Below are 27353 nucleotides of genomic sequence, written 5' to 3' on the forward strand. Positions count from 1 at the left end.
TTTAATTCTTATCTGTTCTTCCTCAGTGCATCAGTACAAGTTGGCTGTGGAACGCTATGAGTGGAACAAACTCCAGAGTGTCAAATCCATCGTTCCCATGATTCACCTCTCTTGGAACATGGCCAGGAACATCAAAGTGTCAGACCACAAACTCTTTGAGATGATCAAGTGAGTTTACTGCACCACATTTACGATCGTGGTTCTTTGAGAAAATGAAGTTTAGCGTGACTGAAATATCAAGCAGATTAATGGAAGTGTTTAATAAGCTCTGTTCTTCCTCCTCAGGTATTGTTTGTTGAGGACACTAAAGCAGTGTCAGACGTTGAGGGAGGCGCTTATAGCTGCTGGAAAAGAGCTAGTTTGGCACGGAAGGACCAAGGACGAACCTGCTCACTACTGTAGCATCTGTGAGGTGTGTATTCACCAAAGGTTCTTTAGATTTAAATTGCCTGTAAGTTGTAAATAATAGAAAGTAGTTTTACACTCAAGAAATCAATATTTGCTTTGTCACATTTGTTTAAAATTACACAATCCTCACATGAGGTAAAGACTTAAGTCATATTGGTTGTCTAGAAAAAGAAATGTTTACATGTGCCATAATAGACATGTCAGTAAACATTTAAAATGTACTTTGTCAACCCTAAAAATTGTTTTAAAAAAATACTTAAATTCTCTTAATGCATTGGGGGGAGAAAAAAGTCAGTGTTTAAATCATTGTGCATGTTATTGCTGAATGTTAAAATACATACATTTTTACATTCTGTAGATTTTTACAAATTTATTTCATACAAGGCATTTTAGATCCTAGAATTTATCTACTAGAAATTTTATACAAGGCTTTGATTTTATAGTTAATATTATTACGTTTTTTGTTTTTGCCTTAAAACATAAAACAAAAATTACATTTAAAGGAATAGTTCACCCAAAAATTAAAATTCCAGCATATTTTACTCGCCACCAAGCCATCCTAGGTGTATATAACTTTCTTCTTTCAGATGAACAAGGTTAATGTATCTTAGCTGTTTCAAACTTGGTAATGCTGGTGGACAACCGCCATGATTTTGAAGCTTTGTGATGAAGTACTGTGATGTAACTAAACTAGAGGACATGTGATAAACCCCCAAAGGGATGAAAGTTTTACGAGTACGCTAGTACTTGCGGATATATACGATTTATGGAGCTTTAAAATCATGGTCGGTATCCACAAGCATTACCAAGCTTAGAAGAGCCGGGATAAATTATTTTTTTAATTCTGACTGTGTTCGTCTCAAAGAAGAAAGTCATATACACCTACGTTGGCTTGGTGGCGAGTAAAACATAGTGAATTTTAATTATATTATTTTGTATTCATACTCATTTTAATATTTCTATTTTTCTGTTACCGCAGGTGGAGGTCTTTGATCTGCTGTTTGTCACCAGTGAGAGTAACTCACGTAAGACATACGTGGTGCACTGCCAGGGCTGTGCACGGAGATGCAGTCCTAACCTTGAGAACTTTGTGGTTTTAGAGCAGTACAGAATAGAGGACCTCATGCAAGTGTATGACCAGTTCACATTAGTAAGTCTCAAAGCCCTTACGCTCACCTTCTCTAGATCTCAACCACATTCGTATGATTAATATTCTTAGGTTGTAGGAAATGGGCATACTTAATATTTTCTGGTTGTTTCCACAGGCCCCACCTCTGCCCTCCTCCTCAACTTGACGTTAACATTAACGGTTCTTCGGATAAAACCCTGGAACGCAACACATCTCTTTCTGATATTCAGGAGACCTGACCCAGTTCCACACCACTGGTTTCTGTAGCAAACCCCACAAGGCTGCTGGTTCTGAGCTGTTTGTCTATGCAACCTTGCCAAGTATGGAGTTCTGGCCCACTGGAGTGAAGTGGGATCGTCTTCATCTTCAGGACTGTTTCAGCTTGTTCAGCACCACTTCTCTTTGAAACACAAACTACAAATAGACTAATTGCTGAGGAAAATGGATTTGTGTATATACCACAAATGGCAAAATCACTCAAAACTACTGACTCTTCCTTTTTTATTTTACTGTTGCTTTAATCCTCTTTTTTGTCGTTTCTTTTGTCTTCTGTACTTCATGTACGAGCTAATACATGATTTTCTTTGTCTTTAAGTACTACCGTAGCTGGGCTTTTTTTGTTCAACATTTTCTTTAGGTAACAAAAAAAAAGAAATTGTAATGTGAATTTTTTTTTTTTTTCTTTTTAAAAATATTTTTGTCTTTTCTTAAGGAAAAAGTTAAGTTGGGGGGATAGCCAAGTCACAAAGAAAAATGGGTTGCACATAGACAAAGGAATAAACTTTAATTTTTTTTGTGTTATTTCTAATCTTGTTGTAAATTTACACTATTTATAAATATTTATTGCTTGAAAATATTTGTTGATGGAATGCTGTTATTTTTTTTCAGAGTTCCTGCCATTAAATTTTATGGAGTAATGTCATTTTGAACATTTCTCTTTTTACATTTTCTATACACGAATAAAACTGCTTAGCGAGCATTGTACAGAAACATGAAGATTGATATGGTTTATGGGTTACTAATCAGAGTTGTCTTTGTAATTAAAATATTCTTCTTTTGTGATGAAATTCCTTGTCTCGTCTGTGAGTTATAATATTTTTGCAGTTCGAATAGGTATCTAATTTTACATGTCTCAAGGTTTGTTTTTCAGCTGTGCTTTGATAAGGTTACACAGTCAATTCCATATTATTTTCCATCAGAAAAATTAACTGCTATATTCCATATTGCCATGCAATGCGCTTTAAAGTGATATCCACCTAAAAATTACTGTTGTCATTTGCTTGCTTATAATTCCAAACCTGTACGACCACCTTCTGTGGAACACAAAAGATATTTTGAAGAATCATGGGTGAATTATCCCTTAAGGTGTGTAGTGTTGGTCTAGAACTTGTCACTATATAGGCATTCAGGATACCTGTATCCATATAGAGTGCTGCATGGCCTTAATGTCTGTAAAATGCCTTTCAAGGTTTGGATGGCAGCGATTATTCTTTGGTCAGACTGCGATTGGTCTGCACAGATAACAAGTGCACTGACGGCTTCTTTGGGAAGGTGACCTGACTGCACATCATTAGGCACAAGCAGATTGTTAATGACATGTTTGCAAAGTAAGTTAAAACTCTGTGTGGCTCGAACTGTCTCACATGGAGGAGATCTCTCGCAAGATCCACTGAGACAGGAGAAGACATCGAGATGTTCTGGTATCAAGTCTTCATCAGGAGGATATCCTGCAGGAAGGAGCGTAATGAATTAGGTATAACACATGCAGCATGACACAGCGACAATGCCTAAGGCTACAAACGGAACACTTGAATTGCACTTGAAACATAGATAAAAGAAGTTTGCCTGTTTAGGCTACATGGTAAAACCAATATTTAACCATTAAAATTGTCTACAGGTTGCTGCATATGTGACTAAGCCAAAACTGACCTTCCTGCAGATCAATAATCCCTATGGTACTGGCATCCACAATGAAGACCCTGCCATCATCCAAGGCACCAAACATATCCTTTGAGACTTTGGTGTAGAAGAGGCTGAACTGGAGGCTGTTAGAGCTCAGGCTCTGGGTGATGTGAAGAAGCTGGTAGGCAATGTCTGCGCGGCGCTCCAGTGGAGAGGAAAACAGGCTCCTGAGGGGTTTGCTCCCTGCCCAGACCATCATCCTTCCACAGGAGCCGTGGTAGCGGAGGAAGGGCCAGCCCTCCGTGCCTGGAAACATCTGTAGGCAGAAAAGCCAAAAGTAAGGCTGAAAACAGGAAGCGAGGGAGCTCCAGCAGGCAATGCCAGTGTGTACATTTTCGTGTTCTTATGTAAAGAACTCAGCTAGTATTGATGGGGAATGTTGTTTCCTCCACATAGTGTTTAAAAACGTCACTTTAATTGAGGCTTTTTCTCTGACATTTTCAAGAATCACAGTTTTGCAATTCTAAGTTTATTTCAGTTTTTGTTTATCATCAATTAATTCATTCATTCACTGAAATAACAATGTTTGCAATTATGGTTTTCAAAACGATTTACATTTTGATTTCAGGTAAACGTCTGCCCCAGCGGGCCAAATATGAGGGGTTTTGTGTCGTTTTAACCCAAAAAGTAGAGAAAGCCAAAAAAATAGCTCTTTAGCGTCAAAATGAAAATGGCCAATCAAATTAGAGTAGGCGGGGTTTACGAACCAGAAGCGGAGCGCGAATTCTTCTGGCACGAACCACCAGCTTAATAGAACAGAAAGCGAGGTACGACTGTAAAACATTTACTATTTGACAATTGTTTTACAGTGAAAATGTGAAACTACATGACTACATGATATCTTTCTAAATTGAAAATGTGTAAAAATTTGCTTATCGTTTCCGTGTTTCCGTGTTTACGTGATGTGAGGCATACAAACGTTAATATTAATGTTAAAAGAGTTAAAAAAAATTCCTTTCTTACTAGTATTACACCTAGAATTTAATTCACATTCTGTTTATTTACATTTTATAAATCAAATTGTGCCCACCCATGATCATGGATATGAGTTACGAGAATCTCTGGGAATCCAACATGTGACCTTTACGTTGCTCAGATACAGCACTACTTTTTGTGGTTAAGAATAGAAGGGAGACAAGCTGTGGCTAGTGGGCATGCACACACCGTACAGTAATTTCTGTTTTTGCATTATTGTAAGGGGTAGGTAGTCTATAAGGTTGGGGCAGGTGTAGATGTTAGTAAAATACAATCTAATAGGTGGACAATTTAATTTATTGTTAGTTTCTGGCCGTAACTGTATCCCTTTTAGCCACAACAACTTATTGTTATACCTGCAGTATGAGAGGTTGTTGATTTACAGCCAGGGTGTAAAGAAGTCTGAGTTTGTCCTTTTCACTGAAGTGCTTCATCTGCACACTTCCCACATCGGTCACTTCAAAGTAACGTCGCACAATGCGGTCAAGCAGCCTCTGAGATGGACAGCGCAGCATCGGGGTGACCAGACCCTAGAAAAGGAGTTTTCATTCAAGTTTGATGTATAGTGTTTCTTCAGCTGTTGGTTCATTCATTTTCAACTTTATTTAAAGCGATAAGGTTTATTGTGGGCTAAACTTACAGCTGTAAAGTTAAAGAAACACCCGTAAAACATAAACTGAGTTTGGCTACAAAGGAAGAAATTGAACAAGAAACATTTGTTACCTTCATCTTCACCAAAGCTTTGCTTTAAGAACCATTGGTAATCGAGAAATAATTTGTCACATTGTAAGTGCTAAATTGGCACCTTATAGTTTTCCAATTAATAACCCTTTGAAATTTAATTGTTCAGACCTTAAATCCTGACCTCATGTACTCAAACAGAGATCACAATACAGAGACCGAATGCAGACCTTCACCATGCTGGGAAGCAGTAGGTTGGAACGGACCCAACTTTGGAAGCGTGAAGTGGCCCTGAGGACAGCTTCAATGCTGCAGGATTTCCCTTTGCCTGCTGAGGCGCAAATGCTATTGTCTGATATCTGGTGCAGGTGAGGAGACATCACGTAGGACAGCACCACAGGTCTCCAGCCCGCTGTGCTGTCTGTATAGTTTCCCTCATATGAGCGCACATCTGCTGAGGAGAGATTAGACTGAGCAGTCAGCCATCTTTCAAACCTGTGGTGAAATAATCAGTGCCCACGTTAACGTCCTGTTTTTGCTTTCATTGCTCGCTGAGATCAATGATTAGATATCGAGAGCTACAATCTGACGACAGTTTTGATCTAGAAAAAGGCAGCTTTCTATTGATGTTTTATTTTCAGATAGCATGATGAGCTATTATGTGAATAGTTTTATATATATATATATATATATATATATATATATATATATATATATATATATATATATATGCAGCAAACCTGAATGTTGTACATATAGTATATTACGTCAGAGAAGATATACATATGCAAAAAATTAGAACATTTTTACTTCAGTATTTGGACAGTATAACATTTAAAACTGTGGTTTCAAAGCGAAAATATTTCACTGTGTTAATAGTAAATATCCTTTAGTTTACCTTATTTCATCCTTGAAAAACTTCTTGCAAATGGATGTTCCAGTGCAGGCGTTGCATTTATCCAAACCCAAGAAAACTCTTCTGAAGTCAAGCGCCTCTTGGGGTGCTGGTGAGGGGTCCGTAGAACCAAATGCTAATATGAGGTACAGTGTCCAGGCCTCTGACCATATCCCTGCCATCCCTGTAAAAAACTCCAGAATCACAGCACCATAGTGGCAGCCCCCAAAACCCCTCCACACTTTACATGAGCACATTAAACAATGGAGTGGCACTTCTTGAGTGTTAGCTTTAGTAGATCTGTTATATCCCCTGCACTAAACACCTCACTTAGACAGGAAACACATGGTGAACAAAGATAACCCTTGTCGTCATGGTGATACTTCCTTCTGCATACAGCCTAATTTCAAAGATGCACACGCAAAGGCTGGAAACTGTTTTACCCATTGAGTTTTTCTGGAATGGCCTTTTGTGCACATTTTTTATGTAAATTGCAAAACTTGAGTAATGCAAATATTTAAAGATTGAAATTTTACATTTGTATAAATTGATTTGAGAAAAAAAAAAATATATATATATATATAGTGTATAGTGTCAAAAAATAGCAACAAAATGCATTACAGTGTTTAATATTAAAAACTGAAGCATAACTGCTAGGCTATCATTCAGAATGATGTAGTAATATATTATGCCTGCAGTATGTACACTGTCCACAGTATGACTGACAGTTTTTGTAAGGCGCTAAACAAATGTTTTAAACAGGCTTCCAACCCTAAAATCATGTCTAATGATCTACACTAAGCTCTATTTGCTCTAGACCTGTAAACATGGTTTTACCAAGCAAATATTTAATTTTCTCTAAATTTTCACAAGACTGTGATTACGCGTTTGACGGTTATCAGCATCGTAAATCCTTTAAAGTATTCGTACATTTATAACACAATCCCTTGTATTATATTACCTTTGCAATAAATTACAAAAACAAATAGTTTAGGCGAATGCGAGAGTTTTACTAATGCATCGTATATCGTTCGGTCTTCTAAATGCCTGCCTCTTTTTATTTCCTTTTATTTGAAGTCATGAAAACAATGTAGTTGAGTTTTTCTTTTGCAATTTGAGCAAAGGGCAATGCAAAAAAATATATTTGCGGTACTCTTCCATTCACTGCTCTTCAAGTTAACCCAACCATGACGACTTCCGCTGCGGAGAAACCCGGAAACGTGAAAAAGGGCCCATTGTGTTGTTGCCGTTTACCGCACTTTTCTCGTAGACCAGATGTGCAATACACAAAACGGGACTTAGATGTCAGTCGTGAGACTTGTAAGACTGACTTCGGCTGCGTTTGAGTCTGAAAAGTTTATTCCTGTCGCGTTAGTCACGCTAAGTGATTCATAGTGCGTGTTAAACATGCTTGTGTTTTTACTCGCGCTGATTCACAAGTGTATGGAGAACACAGGAGATTATTTAAGATAAAAGGAAAATATCAATATGTGGGAGTGAATTCTGGAAGTTTTCTTTGGTCTAGTCATCCGACCACAGGAAAACATCGTTAAATTATTGTAGGAAGTGGAGTAAATTTAACACAGTCTCCTATTCGAGACTGTGTGTCAACGATGAATCATTTTATGAAAAACATGAATGGCGGTGAATAATGTTTAACTTTGCCCCATCAAAATAAAGAGTGTATTTTACATATGTTGCTAAATATTTAAGCTGTTGAATATAATGTATACCTTTAGGTTTTTCTTTCTCCATTTTTGCGATTTTTTTGTATCGGATGCTATTCAATACAGCCATTTAACTAATATTTTAATTTACAGTTCACATAATACTGCATCCTCCTGCTAGTTCAGAGCAGCTTAGATCAATCAGCCTACTTTAAGCAATGGTTAATGAAATAAATAATAAAATACATACAAAACAAAAAAAAAATTGAATGAACGATGCATTTAAATAGCGTTTTATTGTGTATTGCCACACACCCAAAGCGCTTTACATTAAATGAATAAACATTGTCTGTTTGTGCCTAGGAGTGAAGTAAAGCAGTGACTTGCACTACACTGAGAGTGAACGGTTCGTGACTCTATATATAGGGGACATAAATAGTCCAGTGCGCGTTTGACTCACCGTGTCTTAATCATCAGTGTTAGTCGAGTCCCGGGACGAGCGGAAACGAAGTTTATTGACTAAGTGACTAAACCAAATCTCACTAAATCAAACGGTTGCACTTGCAAGCTTTCCTATGACAAATAAAGGTGGTTAAATGGTTGCACAAAACTGTACTTGTATTGTAGACAAACTAAAATTGATTCAAGGCGATCCGTTTTTAATAATGCATTATGATCTATTAGGCTATAGGCTATTTATTCTAATTTTGCAAAGCATTGTATCAGTTCTCGTCATAATTCTGTAGCCTACTCATTACGGTTATTGTTAATAATACGAGGCTATGTGGCTGCTTGGTAGGCTATTATCAGCACTAATAGTCTACAAAATGTCAAAAAATAAAATAAAATAATATCCAAATTATAGTATATCTAATTATAATTCACTATGCAATGGTAAGGTCAGTTTTACTGTGTAAATATGCATCTTTAAAGCAGAATGAACTACATCCCTGACTTCGGAAATGGACTTGTCCGTTATTATGGCCCTAAGCACAGAATTCCCCCAAATACCAGTTGCGTTAGTGTTCATGTTGATGATCTTACTCATGTGTGGCATCAGATTATATTTCCGCTATTATGTCAAAGTGCACATATTATCATAAACCAAAAGACTGTAATGTAAATATTTGCCGCTAGCTCGTTACTAATGTAAATGTCTAACGTTTAAAATGCGTTTGAAAAAACAAAAAAGATTTAAGAGTCGAAACACCTTCAAGTTTAAGATCAATTTAATTGACAAATATTAGCGCGAAATTAGCATTTCTTTAAGTAAACATCACCGCTTACGAGATTTTTGTATGTTTGATTTCCGTTGTCATGACAATCGGAACGCGCCTTCTTTTCTCGTCTTTTGTCAATCGACACAACGCCGCTTCCGCATTTGAACTGAAACAAGTTTGAATGGATGTCAACGAACGACTCGTAGGCTACTAGATTAAAGGCTCTGAAGAAGTAAAAGAAGAAGAAGTTAAAAGGTATTTCAAATCAGCGGGCTCGCCTTTCAGTCACTTTAAAGAGCACTCTGTGGTTTGTCGACATAAAAACCACGCGATGGCGGTGTTTACAACCCCAACTGAATTTAGACAGCTGTACAAACAACTAGCAACGAACGGTTTTGAGGACATTTGGATACTTATTCATCGCAGGGATATTGCATTTTAATTGTTTGGATAAGAACAAGAATGATGCAGAGTACCTTAGTACATTAAATATCCTGTTTTTACGTAGCCGAAACAAATTATATAAACTATATATATATATATCTTAATGTATACATGTATCATCTTCGATGTGTAATTCATCATCTATGAGTAAATCGACAGGACGTTTGCGCGGATGGTTAGGTTGAACGAGAAGGAATTTTTTCAAGCAGCTCACACTTAAAGTGCTGTAAAAGATGGAGATTTATTTATGACAGCTACTTAGTGTTCTTAGTACACTGACTCTGGTACAATCGATTGTTCAGCACTTTGGTAGCACTCGTAGGCTATTCGGAGAATAATAAAGGCAAACAATAAAGTTAGTTTAGTTTTCAGTTAGTTTTCCTCGATGCACCGAAAACAATTAATGGTATATTCATTTTTGAAAATGATTTTGTGTATAAAAGCATGTTCTTTGTTGCAAAAAGTGCTCTTGAAAATTTCCTTTGGTATTGCCCAGAAAATATGTCTTTAAACAGTCCGTTAGTTGTTTTTTTGTTTCATATGTTTGTTAGATAGATGTTAAATAGAAATATACAGAAATATCAGACAGTTATTTCGCCTATTAATGCAAATGATAAACTATACAAAAAAGACCTAAAACATGTGTAACAACTTTCCCAACCTGACATTTAGAGAAACTCCTTTGTACTGAGAACACAGTACAATCTTATGTTTAAAATGTTAACATGTTTACCCAGCAGCTGCATTATAATATGATGACATTGTAATTTTATTTTAAAGGACATAGTTCTCAAAGATATTCTAATTTAATTCTAAAATTGAAAAGTTCCATAAGAAACTCAAAATGGTTCTGTTGCAAAAGCCCTTTTGAAACATTTTGTAATTGAGGGCAGCTTACTAAACCACTGCTGGAAAAAAAGAAGCATTATATTTGTTCAATTTCGACTCATATTTACACTGTAAATATAAGTAGATGTTTAGGAACAGTTTTGAGATCTGTTATGTTTGTCTGGGTTGATGTGTCAGCTGTAAGGAATCGGATCTTGTATGGTGACGGCTGCCGCCACGAGTTAAATGCTGGGGCTTGTAGGAGGGTTTGGGTTGCGGTGCATGGTGAATGAATCAGCATGGCAATGTTGGCATGCTGACAGAACACCTTCAGGGTCCCTGTGGGCTTCAGTGTGGTCTCAACCGCTCTCGATCCGGTCCACACGCTTTCGTCCAGCCCTGGCGGATCTGTCTTCAGTGAAGTAGAGCGCAGAGCCCATATTTGTCCGCTCTCTTCCTTCTACCATTTGCTCCCTCTATGAGTCACATCTTTTTCACTCTAGCTAGAATACCCCCTGAATAGAGTTCAAGAAAAACGAAAGCTTGAAGTTTCACACTGAAAGGACGTAATTCTTTTATGACTTTAGTTAGCGGGGTTCATGATGGTTCCAGTACCTGTGACCCTCTGTGCTTGTGTCAATGGAAAACTAGACGTTTTCTATCTACATCATTTATTAAGTAATCAGTCTGTGTTTGAGGCAGCAAGCTGGTAATGACATCATTGGGACAATCCAGCAGAGGTTGATCCCCTATGCCAGCGTCACTCATCTGACGATTGTCGTTGTCTTTTATGGCTGTGCTGTTATGTGTCAACAAAGCAGAAAGGAAAGATCCTGCTTCTAACAAGTGACACCTGTAGAAATGACGTACCATTTGAACAGGGTGTGTATTTATTAGGCGTACGGGGACTGTGACTGTGACTCATGTGACATACATCTTGTTAGCAAAACTTTCCCTTCTTTGTGTTACATTACATTTAAGCAATTACTCAAATCACCTAAATGATCATTCGTAGTTTAGCAGCCATGCCTGATGCTGTATTTGCAGAAGTGAAACAGGTGTCTCTGGAATTTATTTAAATATATATATATATATATATATATATATATATATATATATATATATATATATATATATATCAAATATGTACATTTAATAGTGTAGAATTAAATGTAGAAATAGTTTTTTAAAAATCTATAAAATACAACATCAAAGCAATAAATTCCTCTTGTTTACGTGTATATCATATGCTACTGTTTTAGAAGTTGGTAAGATTTACGTATGATTTGAGCAAAATGTCTTGTGCTCACAAATTTATGTGACTACAAATACAGTAAAAACAGTAACATTGCAAAATATTATTGCAAAAAATGTATTAAATTAAAGAAACAGATTATACTAAAATACACAATATACAGATGTGCGTGTGTATTTTGGTATAATTTGTTCTTCTAATGGCAAATCTATTTTTTTAGCAGCTATTACTCCAATCTTCAGATCCTTCAGGAATCTCAAGAAATTGCTTAATATTTTGTGGAAACTGTGATACATTTTCCAGCATTAATTGATGAAAAGAAAGCTCAAAGGAAATAGAACAAAAAAAAAACTTTGGTAATGCAAATGTCTACGCTATTACTATTGATCTAAATCATGCATCCTTGCTAAATAAAATGAATTTCTTTAAAAAAAGAGAGAGAAAAGGAGAAATAAAATATAATATGTAAACAGATTTAAATCAAGGCCGTATATATATCACATGCATTCTGAGTCATTTATTTTGAGCTTGCCTGTCTTACATTTCCATGTAGGTTTATTACATTTTAGGCCAAAGTGGACTCATTGCCTTCTCACTTCTTCCATGTTCCGTCCCTTTAATGTTTTTTAAAATGCGGGGAGGGGAGGGAGGACAGATCAGTTTGTGGAGGAAGCGCTGTCATATCCAGGAGGAAGTATGAGTCAGCCGCATTGCATTTTTCAAGGCTGATTCAGCTTTGCCAAGGAAATGGGGTCTTCAAAGTAGTTTGAGCGCCAAGAAAGTGACACCAGTCCCTTTTTGTGGTCACATTGTGCTGGGTGGCGTATAGCAGCCGTTCCAGTGTCAGTCCAGCGACACTGTTAATGGCTGCTGAGGAACAGAGCTGTCACTTCTGTGGAGTTCAGCATCTAAAAGTCTGTGTTAAGACGAGAGAAACGGAGAAAGACCGTTCTCCAACTGTTCACTCTGGTTCCCTGAAATTCCCCTCATGCCCTCTTTCGCTTTCCTCTTCCTCATCAGCTCTCGTGTTTCAATGCTTTAGCATTACATTTAACTCTTTAGAGCCCAAAGTCTTGCACTTAAACCAGAACTTTGTGACAAGAAGCTTTAAAAAATCTCAGTGGTGAGAAAGTGAGAAAATAGCTTGGAATATATATTGTATATATACATTATTCCATTCTGCCAAATTTGAGGTCAGTAAGATTTTATTTTATAGAAATTAAAATTTTTTACAAGAAGGATGCATAACATTTTTTGGTACAAACATTTCTATGATTTTTCTGAACTTTGCATTTCATCATAGAATCCTGAAAACATGTATCATGTATCATGGTTTCCACAAAAAATATTAATCAGGACAACTGTTTTCAACATTGAAAGACATTTTTCTTCAGCAGCAAATCAACTTATTAAAATAATTTCTTAAGTATAATGTGAAGTCTAAAGTATTAATAGTAAATTATATTTTAAAAATGTAACAAAAGACACAAGGACATTAATTCACATTATTATTAATTAATAAATAAAACTTTAGTGAGCATAAGAACAATACAATCTGACCCCTGACCTAATGATTGTGTTTGATAGATATATTTTTTCTTTGAAGAAAGGTCATATTCCATTTAGTAAATATACAGAATATGCATCAAATATTAATGACCAGAGTTTACTGCCAATGCTTGATCCCGACGGCACCTGCTACAGGGTGTGAATGTCATTCAGTGTGCTTCATCTTACATGACCAAAACCTCAGATCATTTTTGCAATCGAATAGTGTTTCCCTTTGGGATGTGTTTTAGTGTCCCACAACCTGGCATCCATAAATGTGTAGAGGGGGAAGATGTTTTCTCTAGAGATTAACCCTTAGGATATCCTTTGCACTGGAAAACAGGCTCTCAGCTGATTCACACACACCAAAAACACGCACACACTTACCCTGAAGTATGTGTTGTAATGCTGTAATGCAGGGTAGTCGCTAGGCAACAGTCTTACTCTTAAGCTACTCGAAACAAAAGGACACACTCAAAATCTTGCTGTGTGCCGAGTTGTGGAGGATCTTCAAATAAAGGAGAGTGAGGAGCTTGAAATCACAGATTCAGCTTTTGTAGAGCTGTCACTGGAGCAGCCATTAAAGGGATAGTTCATCCAAAAATGTTAATTTTGTAAAACTTTAGATTAAAGAACACTATTCCCTATTAACTAGTTGCTTATTAGTAGCATATTGGCTGTTTATTACTACTTATACAGCACATATTAATGCCTTATGGATTCCATTCTGTAATCTTACCCAATATCTAACTACAACAACGACTACCTTACTTACAGTCAGTAAGCAGCATATTAGGCTACTTGGTCTTGTGGCATAAATGTACCTTGGTGTACTTTTTAGCGAGACATGAAATACGTACCAACATGTACATATATCACTGCAGTTTTCTAAAAGAAAGCTGATGCTTCTGAATGTTAGCATCACACATATTCAGCTTCATAGACGGTAGGGTTGTTCGGTAGTTCACGGAGTACAGAGATGGACTTGAGAGGCAAGGAGCTCTGGTTTGAATCCTTTGTAACTATGGTCAGGTTCAGACCTGTGTTAAAGGAAGTTGAAATGGCATGGTTGCACCAACAAATGCATTTTTATATCAGTTTTGCATACGTTAACACTATCGAGTAGGTTTAGGGTTTGATTTGGTGTAGGGCATATTTCCAACATGATAGAGCATTAACTTTTTGCAACAGTCCATGGATATTTCATTTCTGCAATACATGCCTATATCAATGTAATAGCGAATATGTGTTCTCTAATCTAAAAAGATAATGTCCTTGCTTTTATGAAGTTCTGAATCCTCCTGACTGTGAAACAGTGTCGGAAGGTTACTTTGGAAATAGTAATAGTTTTTACAGATTACCCTTTGAAACTGATTAAGTTGTGTAACTATGTAATGTAACTGTGTGATTACTTTTTAAAATTTCTAATGAAAGTTTTAAAGGTGGGGTACCATGCTTTTTCATGCATTTAGAGTTGTTTACACTATTAAAGAGTTGGATCCTCATGCTAAGCATGGACAAAGTTTTTGGATGTATGTCAGAGTATTTCTGTAACAAAAATTTCACTTCTGTGTTCAAGCTTTGGAGAGGTTTTTTTACAGTTGTTGGTCTGCGTGACGTAGACAAAGATGGAAATGCTTATATGGGCATTTCTTCCAGAAGCACGTGCCTGTTTTAAGCAAAGACCAGAGAGAGAGCAGCTCATCGAAGTGCTTCATTACACTGCACTGCACGGGGCTCGCTCGAGAAGAATGACTCTAAAGAAGTGTGTTTTTGGTTGTAAGTGAAACATAACATAGCATAGCTTCCTAAAGAACCCAGCCTTACTTGAATAGTGAATGCAGTGTGTTTGCTGGCGAACATTTTATAAAGAGGGCCCAGTTCAATGCAATTTGATATAGCCAATTGAAAATGCAGTTTAATTTGAATTTAACATATATTCCATTTTATTTATGCGGATTAATGATTATTAATATAGCCTAATGCCTAGTGTTTTGTTGGGGAATGCTTTATTAGCGTATTTTCATTTGTAAATGAAAATACAACATGCTTATAAAGGAGCTTGGCTTTTTTCGGATAGAATCAAAAAGCTGTATCTTCATTATATATATAAAACTTAAGACATTTTTGAGATATGAATGTTGCAGTTCTACTTGATAGGTACTCAAGATTAACATGAGATTGGGTAAAACCGTGTGTGTTATGTACCCTTTATTTTTTAGGTAGAAAACATCATTGCGCTCTTGGAGTGGGGGGTGGGTTTCCCCCTCCGTACAGATTACGTTCTATGTTCCTCTCTGTAAATCACTGTTTGGGGGATCCCCCTTGGTAGAAATTGCATTTCCTCTCCATTGCCAAGCCCTTTGCGTTGTCCTAACCCCCCACCCTTACAACGGCCCTGTTCTCCTATTTTAGAGCAATTAATGCAATTAGGGAAAAAAATCAATCTAATAGGTACCTGTGTGAAAATTCAGATGTAAACCCCTTTTGAAATCATTAACCTTTTTGCAAGTAACTAATATAATTACAGAGTAACTATGACAGATTACATTACATTTATTTTGGTTTACACTTTATTTTGTGGTGCCCTTGTTACACATGTACTGACTATCATGGTAACAATACATTATACATAATTTCACGCAAGTAAGCATAATCCAAACTCTAATCATAAAGTACATGTATAGTTGAATATCACTTTATACAGGTCATATCAAATCATACAGGTTTGGAACTCAATGACAGAATATTATTTTTTGATTAACCATCTAATTTTTTTTGTGACCTTTGTTAAATTTGCCATCAGCTGCTTTTTAATTTAATTAGATAAGTAAGTGCACCAACAAGGAAAGACTTACCAGATGAATTCTATAGATGGTAAAAAGATTTTCAGAGAGAGAGAGAGAGAGAGAGAGAGAGAGAGAGAGAGAGAGACAACTTGTAATCCCTGCATGGTGGCCTCCTGTCATGTGGTGTTCATTTCTGTCATGCCTTCTTCCTCTTTTTCATCCATCAATGATGGCTTCTCTCCCTTCCTCCTCATATTGCACAACAGCTTCCTTTCTACAGGGCTCAGGGTATGAATGAAAATCTAACCCGTGTCACATGCCACTGGCTGGGGTCAGACTGCTGAGTTGTGCTGCCTCGCCAGACTTTGTAAGCTACTGTCCCACTCTCTAGGGCATAAGGGATCGTACCAGGGTCATGTGGTCAGATACAGTAATAAGTAACAGCAGTGCACAGTTTACATCCAGACGCTAGCTTATTTTAAAGTGTTACTATTAGTCTGCTGCTGTGGAACCGTGGCACAAATACAACAGAAATGTAAAGAAATAGTTCCAAAAGAAAAAGAACAAATTTTTTTTTTATTTTTTTTATTGTATTTAGACTAATATTGCCCAAACCAATATAAATTGTTTTTATTGTACACTATTAAAAATTAAAAGCATTATGTGTTGGAACAAGTAAATGTAGATTTGGTTGCACTGTTCCTTTAAGAGCAGTGGATCTGATGAAAGAGCATCGCAATGACATAGTTTGTGTCCTGCTACATCAGGGTCAAATGTAACATGATGTCAAAGGCAAAACATTCATGATGACTCGTTAGTCAAATCTGACTTTACAATGACATTATTATTAGTCTTCAAACCTGATGCCTGCGTGGTGCCATATTTGTTTTGAAAAGCAAGGCAAATTGTTTTTAAATGAAAATATAAAAAAATACAAGTGGTCATGTGACTTTTGTCTTAGTTTTTAGAGCTTGACAAACATGGTTATGAACTGTTGATGAACTGTTGATAGAAACAACATGTGTGAATAGAAAATGTGTAATTAAAGGATTATACAAATTCACCATTTAATGTTATACAGAAAAACTACTTTTGAGGGTGAGGAAATGAGAATTTTACATTTTGAATGAACTAACCCTTTAATAAGGAACTCTCAACTTCCTTTTATTGGTTAAATGGCTGACATCACCTTTTTATCTTTCTTTCTTGTAAACAGACATTTTGTAAAATATTGCAGTGTCCTTCTATAAGCATGATTTTAATTAAATAATGTATAGCTGTTTTGTAGCGATTGCATTTTGGTGACAATATGGAAAGATTGTAATTTTTTTTAATTGTATGACATATCTGATATTTCTATGAAATATGCATTATTTTTGAGTTGTCCAAAATTAAAAAAAATTCACACTATGTAAATGTTGCAAATCCCATTTTTTTGTACAAATGGAATTTGGCTATTGCATGCAGGTACTGGTAGTCCGTAGAAAATTGCATAAAAGCATTCTATTTTATTTTTCTAAACATAAAGTAATAATTTAAAAATAATACATGCAAAAGGTTAAGTCGGTTAACCATACAAAACTGTATGGTTTTTATGGAGTTTAATTCACAATCAACTGATACATCATGTTTAGCCTCAGCATAGCAAGGCAGTGATGACACAGTTCAGAAGTAGAAAGAGACATGAGGACATGCTGCTATATTAAAAGACAATTAACCCTTGACTGTTGACCTCTTCTCAGATGTCTATCAACTAGTCATGTCTGTACACATATTCACTTCCATCACCCCTAACCTGCCGGGTCGGGGATCACTGCTTGTGGAAACATTTGTATTTTTAGTAATCCGTTTAAAAAAACCTTCTCTAGAAAGATGATTGGTGTCATCATCATGCATGGGCTGCTCTTCCACTATTGGATGTAAAATTAATGCATGAACATATTGGAGTCGACCATACCAACAAAGAGGATGCCCATCTCTGTCTGCAGTCCAAGTATTTTAATGCATGCAATGATCATGTCTCTTGTGATTTGTGTTTGTCTGTTTAACCTCCTCTCGTTCCAGTGGCAGGATACAGTGTGGAATGTGCACACCTTGGATCATGACAGAGAGAGAAGGAAGGAAGGGAGGGAAAGAGGAAGTGAAGCATATCCACCACATGCATCTGGGCTTAGGGGGATCCTCTTACTTGGCTGCTGGTCTACATGTGGAAAGAACCAGGATGCTCATTGAAGAATCAAGCTGCAGATTTGCTCTAATTAAAATCCTATGATTCTGACTTTACAGGTGGGATATATTGTTCATTTTTCATCTAATGTAATTGATAAATCAATAGCTAGTATGACATGACATACATTTGGTTTTTCTATTTTTAATTAATGTTTTAATTAGTACTGATTGTGTGAGAGTATGGATATTTAGAAATGTTACAAAACATTTCTATTTCAAATAAATGGTTTCTTTTAAAAATGTAATTAATTAAGGAATTAGTACTGTTACAATTAATTAGTACTGACTCTGCTCCACTCCCTCTGCTTCCTCTATACTCACTTCCTGTTTATATAGCCAGAGCCCATTCACATACTCTTTGCAAAGTATTGCCAGTTTACCTGCCTTATCAAGTGTTATTCTCTTGTTTATCATGCCTGACTACTGTGTATGATTCTGCCTGTTTCTCTGACCACCGATTGTTTGGATTCTCCCCTTAATTCTGGTAACCTGTTTGGACTGATGTTTGTGTTTGGACCCATCGCTTGCATTGTTACTTTTCCTTCTGGATTGTTACTTTTGCCTTTGTATGTTGGCAGATTAAACTGCCTAACCGGTTTTGGCTCATTGCCTGATTATTCTGACCTGCTCTTGTTTATTGCCTTTAATAAACTTCCACATATGGATTCACACTCTGCCTTAGCGTCATTGTCACAGAAGACTTTGCCTCCCATGAATCCAGTGGAAGTGTCCAATCTATAAGCCAGTCTCACGTATTAGAACAAGATGTTTAACAACTACCAAGAACAGCTTACTAAACTGCAATCAGTCAACAAACACCTGACGCACTATATCCAAGCTCTACCACCACCCACACTGAAGACGGAAAACTTTTCTCTTTCTGTTAAGTTTGATGGCACAGCTGAGCATTGTTAAGGCTTCATTTGTCAAGTCAAACTTTTTAAGGGAAAAAATTTGAAACTAAGGAGAGGAAATGAGTGTTTTTAATGAAGGACAGAGCAATCGATTTGGTGCTCTGATTATGCTGTTGAGTTTAGGACGCTTGCTGCACAAAGTGGGTGGAATGATGTTGCCCTGAAAGCCATGTTTCATCTTAGTTTCACCACCAAATTACAGATGGAGTTGGCTTGTAAAGATTTATCATTTTCTTAATTGGTTGCATTGGCTATTAAGATCGACAACATCATGAGACAAGCCCTTCAATGCAAGACCAACTGAAGAAATCAAGACAACGGCAAAACCCTGTGACCCTTGAGAATCATGCTTCTGATGAAGCCATGCAGTTAAATACCTCCCGACTCTCTGATAAGGAGACAACATCAGCTATGCTTTTACTGTGGTAAATTATGCCATAGCAGTATCTGGATGTCTCCTACAAGTCTCAGGCTTACTCCGCAACAAATCTCTCACCATACCCATTTTGTTAAGAACTGGTCCACTGCATCTTGAATTGACAGCGATGATTGACACTGTAGTCGCTTTGAATCTCATTAGCCAACACATCATCACCAAGTATCAAATACCCACTCGGCCATGTACCCATTGCCACTGGAATCATGCACCAAACAGAGAGCCTCAAGATGGACGAGATGAAAGTGCAAGCAATCCCTGAATGGCCCCAACCTACTTCTATCAAGGAATTGCTGAGATTTCTGGGATATGCAAACTTCTACAGATGTTTCATCTATAACTACAACACCGTCGCATCTTCATTAACCCCCCTTTTGAAAGGTAAACCACCCCAATTAGGATGGAATGAAGAGACCCACAAAGCTTTCCTTGCCCTGAAAGAAAGATTCACATATGCCCCAATTCTGCAACATCCTGACCCCAACTTACCTTTCATCGTGGAAGTAGACGCCATTTTCTTTCAAAGACATGGCCAACCTGGAAAATGATACCCCTGTACCTTCTTCCCCAGGAAATTAACTGCTGCTGAACGCAATTAAGATGTGGAAAATAAGGAACCCTGAAAGCAGCCATTGAGGAGTGGTGACACTGGTTAGAGGGAGCAATCCATCTATTCAATCATTACTGATCACAAGAACTTGGAGTACTTTAATAGTGCTAAACGGGTAAACCCACGTCAAACTTACCGACCAGGCAGCAAGAATTGTAACGATCTCCCCACTGAACATAACACCTACGATTCAATTCTCACACAAACTGTCATCCTTGCTCCAGTTTCTTGGGATATCATGGAGAAAACAACAAAACGATCCACCCCCTGCTCAATGCCCACCTAATAAACAGTATGTACCAGTATGTCTACGACCTTGTATCATGCAATGAGTCCATACTTCTCTCAGTGCAGGACACCCTGGTATCTCTCACACTCTCTGTCTGCTACAAAACTCATTCTGGTGGACAGCCATGTCTAGTGAGGTAACAACTTATGTCAAGTCCTGTCAAGTCTGTGCCCAGTCTAACTGATTCACCACAATTTGGGACATCATCAACTGATTTTTAAAGTCCTGTCACCTGATCCCAGTGAAAGATTACCTTTTGTCATGGAAAATGCCCAAGCCTTGTTTGAACATGTATTCAGGGTATACAGCCTACCGGAGGATATTGTCACTGATCGAGGATCACAATTCACAATTCAGAGCGTTCTGCAAACAGCTTGACATTAACATTAGTCTCATGTCAGAATATCGTCCCCAAGCCAGGTTGAACAGCTCAATCAGCAGATTGGCAGCTACCTACAAACATATTGCAGCAGAGAATAACACAGGTGGTCTGTGTTTCAGCAATGGGCAAAGTATGCCCAGAACTCACACTTTTACAGGCCTGACCCTCTTCCAGTGTGTCCTGGGGTTCCAAGCCCCCATGTTTCTGTGATCCGGTTAGCCTTTTTCTGTCCCTGTAGTGGACAGTTGGATTTGATGTAGTGAGAGTGTGCACAGGAGTTCAAAAGACTATGTCGGCCACACCCTCCCTACCAACCAGGACAATGGGTCTGACTCTCAACAAGGGACATCAAGTTGCGGCAGCAGGAAGCTCAGTCCAGCGTATGTTGGACTGGAAGGGCTATGGGCCTGAGGAGAGGTCAGGGGTAGCCGTCTGGGACATCTTGGATCCATCCCGAAGAGTTTCATTGAGCCAGATGGACCATCCAGCGCCATGACAATGGTCCACGTCAAGCTCCAGGAGTCGCTTCTAGAGGAGGGGGTTCTATAACACCACACCAGCAGAGGGAGCCCTCGCCCAAGTGCTGACTCTGCTCTACTCCCTCAGTTTCCTCTACATTAATTTCCTGTTTGTATACCAAAAAAAGTCAGAGCCCATTCACATACTCTTTGCAAAGTATTGCCAGTTTACTTGCCTTACCATGCGTTATTTTCCTGTTTATCCTGCCCATAGTCATCCAAAGATGGATGACGCATCGCCACTTCCTTCCATATAAGAAATTGAAGCCAATAGAGGTCATCTCAGTATGGCCACTGACATCTTGAGTAAATTTGGAAGCACAGTCTGTGCAGTAGAGATTAGTTTGGAGCCTGAGTCTGCGCAGTATTGTCAGGAGGTGGAGTCGTGGCATCAAACTCCCGCCCAAACTCTTGCAGACACAATCAACCACAACGACATGCCGCATTTTTATAGCATGAAATTGTTAGCTTATCAAACTTATCACAAAAATTAACAATTAAACATATATCAGCGTGACAGCAACTACCATAAGTGACTATTATTTTTTTACTCACGTCCCATTCGTTCACTCCATGTAGGCAGGGTCCATGACCTGTACTGCAGCCAGCCACCAGGGGGCGATCACAGAGCCAGCAGCTTCACTTTTCAGGACATGTGAGACACACCCGATCCTGTCTGACTGCTGTGTATGATTCTGCCTGTTTCTCTGACCACTGATTGTTTGGATTCTCCCCTTGATTCTGGTAACCTGTTTGGACTGATGTTTGTGTTTGGACCCATTGCTTGCCTTGTTACTTTTGTCTTCTGGATTTTCCCTTTGTATGTCGACAGATTGGACTGCCTTCCCAGTTTTGACTCACTGCCTGATTATTCTGTCTGTTGTTGTTGATTATCCTTAATAAAATTCCGTCACAGCTTCATAGTTTCCGCAAAAAATATTAATAATCATAAAGTCATCAACATAATAATAGTAATAAATATATAAAATACTTTTGATATCCAAGTCAGCTCCCACATAAATAAATTACATTAAAAAATGTTTTACTGTAGTGCATACATTTACAATAAATAAATAAATGCTTTTGTTAATGATCGTAATGTATTAACTAATATCCAACTCAACCAAATAAACAAACATATAAAACATAAATAGTGAAGAATATTTGACTAATTGTTATCCCTTTATAATAACTATACCCTAATAAAGTACTTACAAATCATTAACAAACTAAACGTTTAATTCCTAGTTTATAAACTGCAGCTGATGCATCAATACCTTACCTTTTAATTAAACAATACAAATTGTGCCAATTACAGTGCTAATGAATATATAACTCACTATATAATAGTCTGTTAATGTATTAACTAACCAATATTTTGCTAATGATTTGTAAGTAATTTATTAGTGTATACATGTTATAAAATATTACATTTTTTATGCTGTTTTTGAATCTCAGTTAATTGTGTTGGTTATTTAGATCAGTGGTTCTCAAACCTGTCCTAGGGACCCCCAGCAATGGCATATTTTGATTGTCATAGGCCACAACCAGTTCAGGTCTTGCAGATTCTGCTAATGAGCTGAAGAGTTGAATCAGGTGTGTTAAACGAGGGAGACATACAAATATGCTGTGGTTGGGGGTCCACAAGACCAATTGATTCAATCAGATTAACTCACTTCTAGTAGCCCAGTTAAAGAGATTATTTAAATGTCATTTTCTCTGTAATTGTAATAAGTCTTTATTAATTTTGTAATGCACATTTACATTTCAAAATTATATATATATATTTTTTTTCATGTCTGTTAAAGATTACTGTTAGTTTTTGTTTTTGTAATAGTTAACCTTGGAAGCAACCGTCAAAATGTTCCTTTTATCTGTTAGTTGAGGTGGCTCCTGTTCCACAACGTCATGTCACACAGACACTGTTATGACCCTGATACGTGACTTCCACTCGGTGTGGTCTCTATGTATATACTTAACACATTCCCACCCTCCACCGTCTTCCCACCCAGTCTGCCATGGTCATGAGACCGGCACATGTGTGTATTGTACACTGCAAGAGGTAGCCAGCGTTACCTACAGGATAAACGTATAAACCTCTACAGCAGGACAAGACTTGCAGCATGTTGATGGAGTGTATCGTGTTGTTAAATCTTCGCAGGTACTTAGTACTGAGTAATGCAGACAGAATGCATTCCCACCCACACAGGGGGCCGCCAGAGATGCCAAACGGTCACACCAAACCCATAGCACATGCGTTAGGCGCAGCTATGAGTCATATCAGGGTTCGAATGCAAGACATCAATCTGTACAGAGATTTGGTACTGGATAGGCAGCTTCCGGCTCCCATGAGACTCTTTTATCATTCACAGCAAAAGATCTGATTCAGATGACAGAAGCTTGATTAAATGGACTTTACAGCTATGCAGTTTTGTCCAATTACACACCCTCTTATAGTTACACCCTCTTTATTTTTTTTTTTAATTTCTTTTTCCTTTAATGCATTACATGTCATGAACTAACAATAAAAATCCTATCCTAATCCTAATTAGTCAAGGTTAATGCTCTACATATAATACATTTTTCTTATTTTATGGATCTTATTAAAAACTGGAAGAAAATACCAACTGTAATACTAGTATAGGGACCAATTTTCACTCTAAACGAATTGCTTATTATCATATTAGCATATTGGCTGTTTATTAGTACTTATAAAGCACATATTCTACATGCCCTTATTTTACATCCCTAAGTTGCAGTTAATGTTTTGTTAATGGCATGAATTTGACCTTAAAATGAAGTGTGATTAATACCAATACCACTTAGAAAAAATAAATAAAGACTACTAATACTGACACTACTACTACTAATATCAATAAATAAAAATACATTAATATACATATAATACATTTTTAACACTGCAAGTAAAAAATCAGTATTAAATTAAGTATAAAGTGCTGTAACAAATGAAAAAATGTTAAGTATATAATATGTGACTTAATGCAATGGAACCTTTATTTCTGGTTACATTTATGTAATGCGCATTATGAATAAAACAAACCGTTTTTCTTAAACCATTTAGTGGTGTCTTAAGGGAACTTGTTTGCTTTTAAACAACAACCTTTGGGACTATTAACACAATTTTTAATAAAAAGGATTTATTTGCCTATATAATTATTGGCTCATCTTTCAGAGCATTTGGAGAGAGGCAGTTTTCGCACCAAGAGCTCTCCGTCCAGAAATCTTCACAGTCGAGACAGGGCCTTGTCTCCATGGTACCCAAGCGAGCAGATGGAATAGAGTCTATGCAGCTAAGTGAAATGCAGAAACTTTCGTCAGTTTCTAATCTGCCCTTGGCACTGAGGGCCACGTAAGCTGCGCTGATATTAAGAGATTCTCTATGAGTCACTCAGGTATTAAGAGAAAATACAATGCTCCTGCGAGCACTCTTTTAATGTGGGGTTTTATTGTCAAATGCATTTGTGCGCCAAAGAAAATTTCCGCAGTGCCTTTTAATGCCTTATGCAAAGACACATCCAAGCGCGCAAACTAATATCCCCATATAAAAGACATATAAAGTGCATGCTCGGGATCCCCTGCTTTGCCTAGTGTTTTATATGCAGCGTTTCCATATTGTATTGCATTACAGTCCAATATTATAACGCGCTACAAAGACTGTGGGAGGTAGAAAGAATATCTATAATATATTTGAATAGATCTACTCTTGTGTGGGGTGTGAAAAGGTCAGGGCTGACTGAGATTAATGTCGCTATACGACCTTTGCAGGTTATCTGGGTATTACACCACATTCAAACCAACTGCACTGCAGTGTGTGTGTGCGGGTGTGTGTGTGTGTGTTTTGTGCGACCGTGACTTCATTCGTATCTGATTTATGGTGAGAGAAAATAAAACGAGGTGGAAAACTGCATGCAGTGTTGACGACAGCAAAGCTCACCGTGCAGATATTCTGAACAAATGACGTCAGCCCTCTCACCCCGCACTGCACCCTTCACCTTTGACCCATTTAAAAGAAGCCATGTAGAGGCGTCTCGATGGTCAGATAAATGCGTGGAAGTTTCTCTGCGGTTAATCTGCCTCTATCAGTCCTCTTAGTTACCCAAGGGAAGTCCTGACAGTGCATCAATTAGCATTCCACGCGAGCCCAACCATGGCCCTGGAGGACCCCTGCTGATGTCATCACACAGCTCTTGCCCCACAAGATATCAAAGGAGCGATTTACTTCCATTATACGCCATTCAGAGGTTTACATTACTGGAATACTTTCACCCTGGACACTTTCCCCTCTGGAAATGTTAGTGCGAAAAAAAACTCCATTTGGGTAACTGCAACGTCAGAGTTTTAGCTCACAAATAACCAAAATGTTCTTGTCTGAAAAGAAAGTGGCGCCCATTTATGATCTGTGATTTCGTTAGCAGATACGGGACTTCCGTGCAACAGGTGTTAGCAATGCAGCGTCATGTGTTTGATTCTGAAAATGTAAAGATTGATGCTTATTATTGACGTATTAGCTGTTTATTAGTACTTATAAAGCACATATTCTGGATGACCATATTCTACATCCGTAATCCTATACTCAATACCTGAACTATAACTAGCAAATTAATAGTTTATTGACACAAATTTGTAGGTAATTGTTTGTTAATAGTAAGAATTCAATGTAAAACGTACGCTTAAGCAAAAACAAGCTTTTATCATATTTTGTATTTCAATTAAAATATAACAGTTGTCAGACATTTTAATCGCTGTGAAATGGTTTTGTCCCTCGTCTGAGGGGTGTGAATTTAGCGCTTCACGAAAGGGAATACATTCACATGACGTGTCTGTTGGGGTGAGCAGACAGATGGGAAGTGGCTGTTCCTGGAGCAGCCCGAGTGTGTTTTCCCTGTTCCTGTTGTTTTATTGAAGTGGTTCCAGTATCCGCTGGCTAAGCAGTAGCTCACAGTATAGAGCGCATACAGAGGCTCATGACCACCTGCCTCCATATTCCTGTTGTACAAACAGTAGTGCAAGGGGAAATGGCATCATTGGAAACACCTGTGCCCGACTGCCATAATGGCCTGCTGCATTCAGACCCCCCATCTACTTTCATTTCTCTCTTCATTATTTTGTACACGCTCAGGCTTTGAGCATGTGTCGTTACGTTAAATATCCTAATGGCAATGTTGCACTTTTTGAAGAAAATAATTAAATGACTTTATATAAATGCAAAATAAACATTATACACTTTTTCATTGGAAATTTGCAAACAGTATGCAGAGATTTGTTCTTTTTATTTGACCCAAGAGGTGAGTCTGTGATTTTTAGCTCTGTGATTGGTCAACAAACTTTATGTAAATATCTAGGTCAGAGTGGACCAAATTTGTACTTTGATACAAGTTTGCAAAACTTCTTCGTGCGTTCGCTTTTCCGCTTTCCCACTCGCATGCATATGGATGGAAGTGAATGCCGCTCAAAGTCTAAGTGTGATTGCACCTTAACACCGTGACCTAAACAGGTGTGAAAATGACAAGTACCAGGACATTTTGTTGAATGCGTCATGCTTGGTAGAAATCTCATCTCTCCAAAATCTCCCTCCTTATGTTCGCTTACTGTGAAAATTTGACATTGTGAATATACTAAGCTCTTCTGTGATAAATTGTTTGTGATGTTTCTCAAGTTGCTTCAACTACGTTAAACATCAAATATGTTCAGATTGGGCATATTTGCATCAGGGTAAACAAACTAATTGCTTGTTTCAGGAAACACCCAGGGACTACAAAAGGAATTTCAAATGGAACTTCTGGAATGCCGTTCCCTTAAAAACTCACAAAAACCTAATCATAGCAAACCACAAGTGCTCTTTGGAGCGCAAGAGGTATTTTGTTTAATAAAATTGCATTATTATGCAGTGTCATAAATTCTCTGGACTGCTTTTATATTATGCAGTAATATAGAATATGCTGGCATTCGCTACTGTGTGAATGCATTACAGAAAGATACATAACACAAAGTGAGGATTGTGAGAGATGTGCTACAGCGTTCCTGCAAGGCATTTCTGTCAATATCATAGTCAGATTGTGTGAGGACTTAATGAACCGAGTTCTCTGGAGGCTTCAGGCTTTCTTCAGTTCTTCATTAGTTTTTCTATGCGCAGAATCCCTAAAGACATAACGG

At 37.5% G+C, this 27353-nt stretch overlaps 2 protein-coding genes and 1 long non-coding RNA gene across 11 annotated transcripts in view; 2 read left to right on the top strand and 1 right to left on the bottom strand.

Annotated features, from left to right (window-relative positions):
- The window catches only part of kdm6a (lysine (K)-specific demethylase 6A), a 39082-nt gene extending 36478 nt beyond the window's left edge, over positions 1-2604 (top strand). For all 9 annotated transcript variants that reach the window (XM_043248770.1, XM_043248772.1, XM_043248769.1 and 6 more), the window contains 4 exons: positions 27-168; positions 286-412; positions 1388-1558; positions 1674-2604. In XM_043248770.1, the coding sequence (XP_043104705.1) occupies positions 27-168; positions 286-412; positions 1388-1558; positions 1674-1703 (470 nt within the window). In that variant the 3' untranslated portion in view covers positions 1704-2604. The remainder of the gene's footprint in view (positions 1-26; positions 169-285; positions 413-1387; positions 1559-1673) is intronic.
- Positions 2022-6352, bottom strand: dipk2b (divergent protein kinase domain 2B). Its single transcript, XM_043248778.1, has 5 exons — positions 6054-6352; positions 5386-5650; positions 4831-5004; positions 3467-3755; positions 2022-3264 (listed from the first exon to the last, which is right to left on the bottom strand). The coding sequence occupies exons 1-5, from the start codon at positions 6305-6307 to the stop codon at positions 2918-2920; spliced, it is 1329 nt and encodes a 442-aa protein (XP_043104713.1). The 5' UTR covers positions 6308-6352; the 3' UTR covers positions 2022-2917.
- A 2579-nt stretch (positions 6353-8931) lies between these two features.
- Positions 8932-22163, top strand: LOC122351189. The gene is made up of 3 exons (XR_006251711.1): positions 8932-9192; positions 17866-18087; positions 21759-22163. It is a non-coding gene; the product is annotated as an uncharacterized LOC122351189 (long non-coding RNA).
- Positions 22164-27353: the final 5190 nt, after the last annotated feature.

This window comes from Puntigrus tetrazona, chromosome 9 (genome assembly GCF_018831695.1).
Source record: "Puntigrus tetrazona isolate hp1 chromosome 9, ASM1883169v1, whole genome shotgun sequence".
NCBI classification, from domain to species: Eukaryota; Metazoa; Chordata; class Actinopteri; order Cypriniformes; family Cyprinidae; genus Puntigrus; species Puntigrus tetrazona.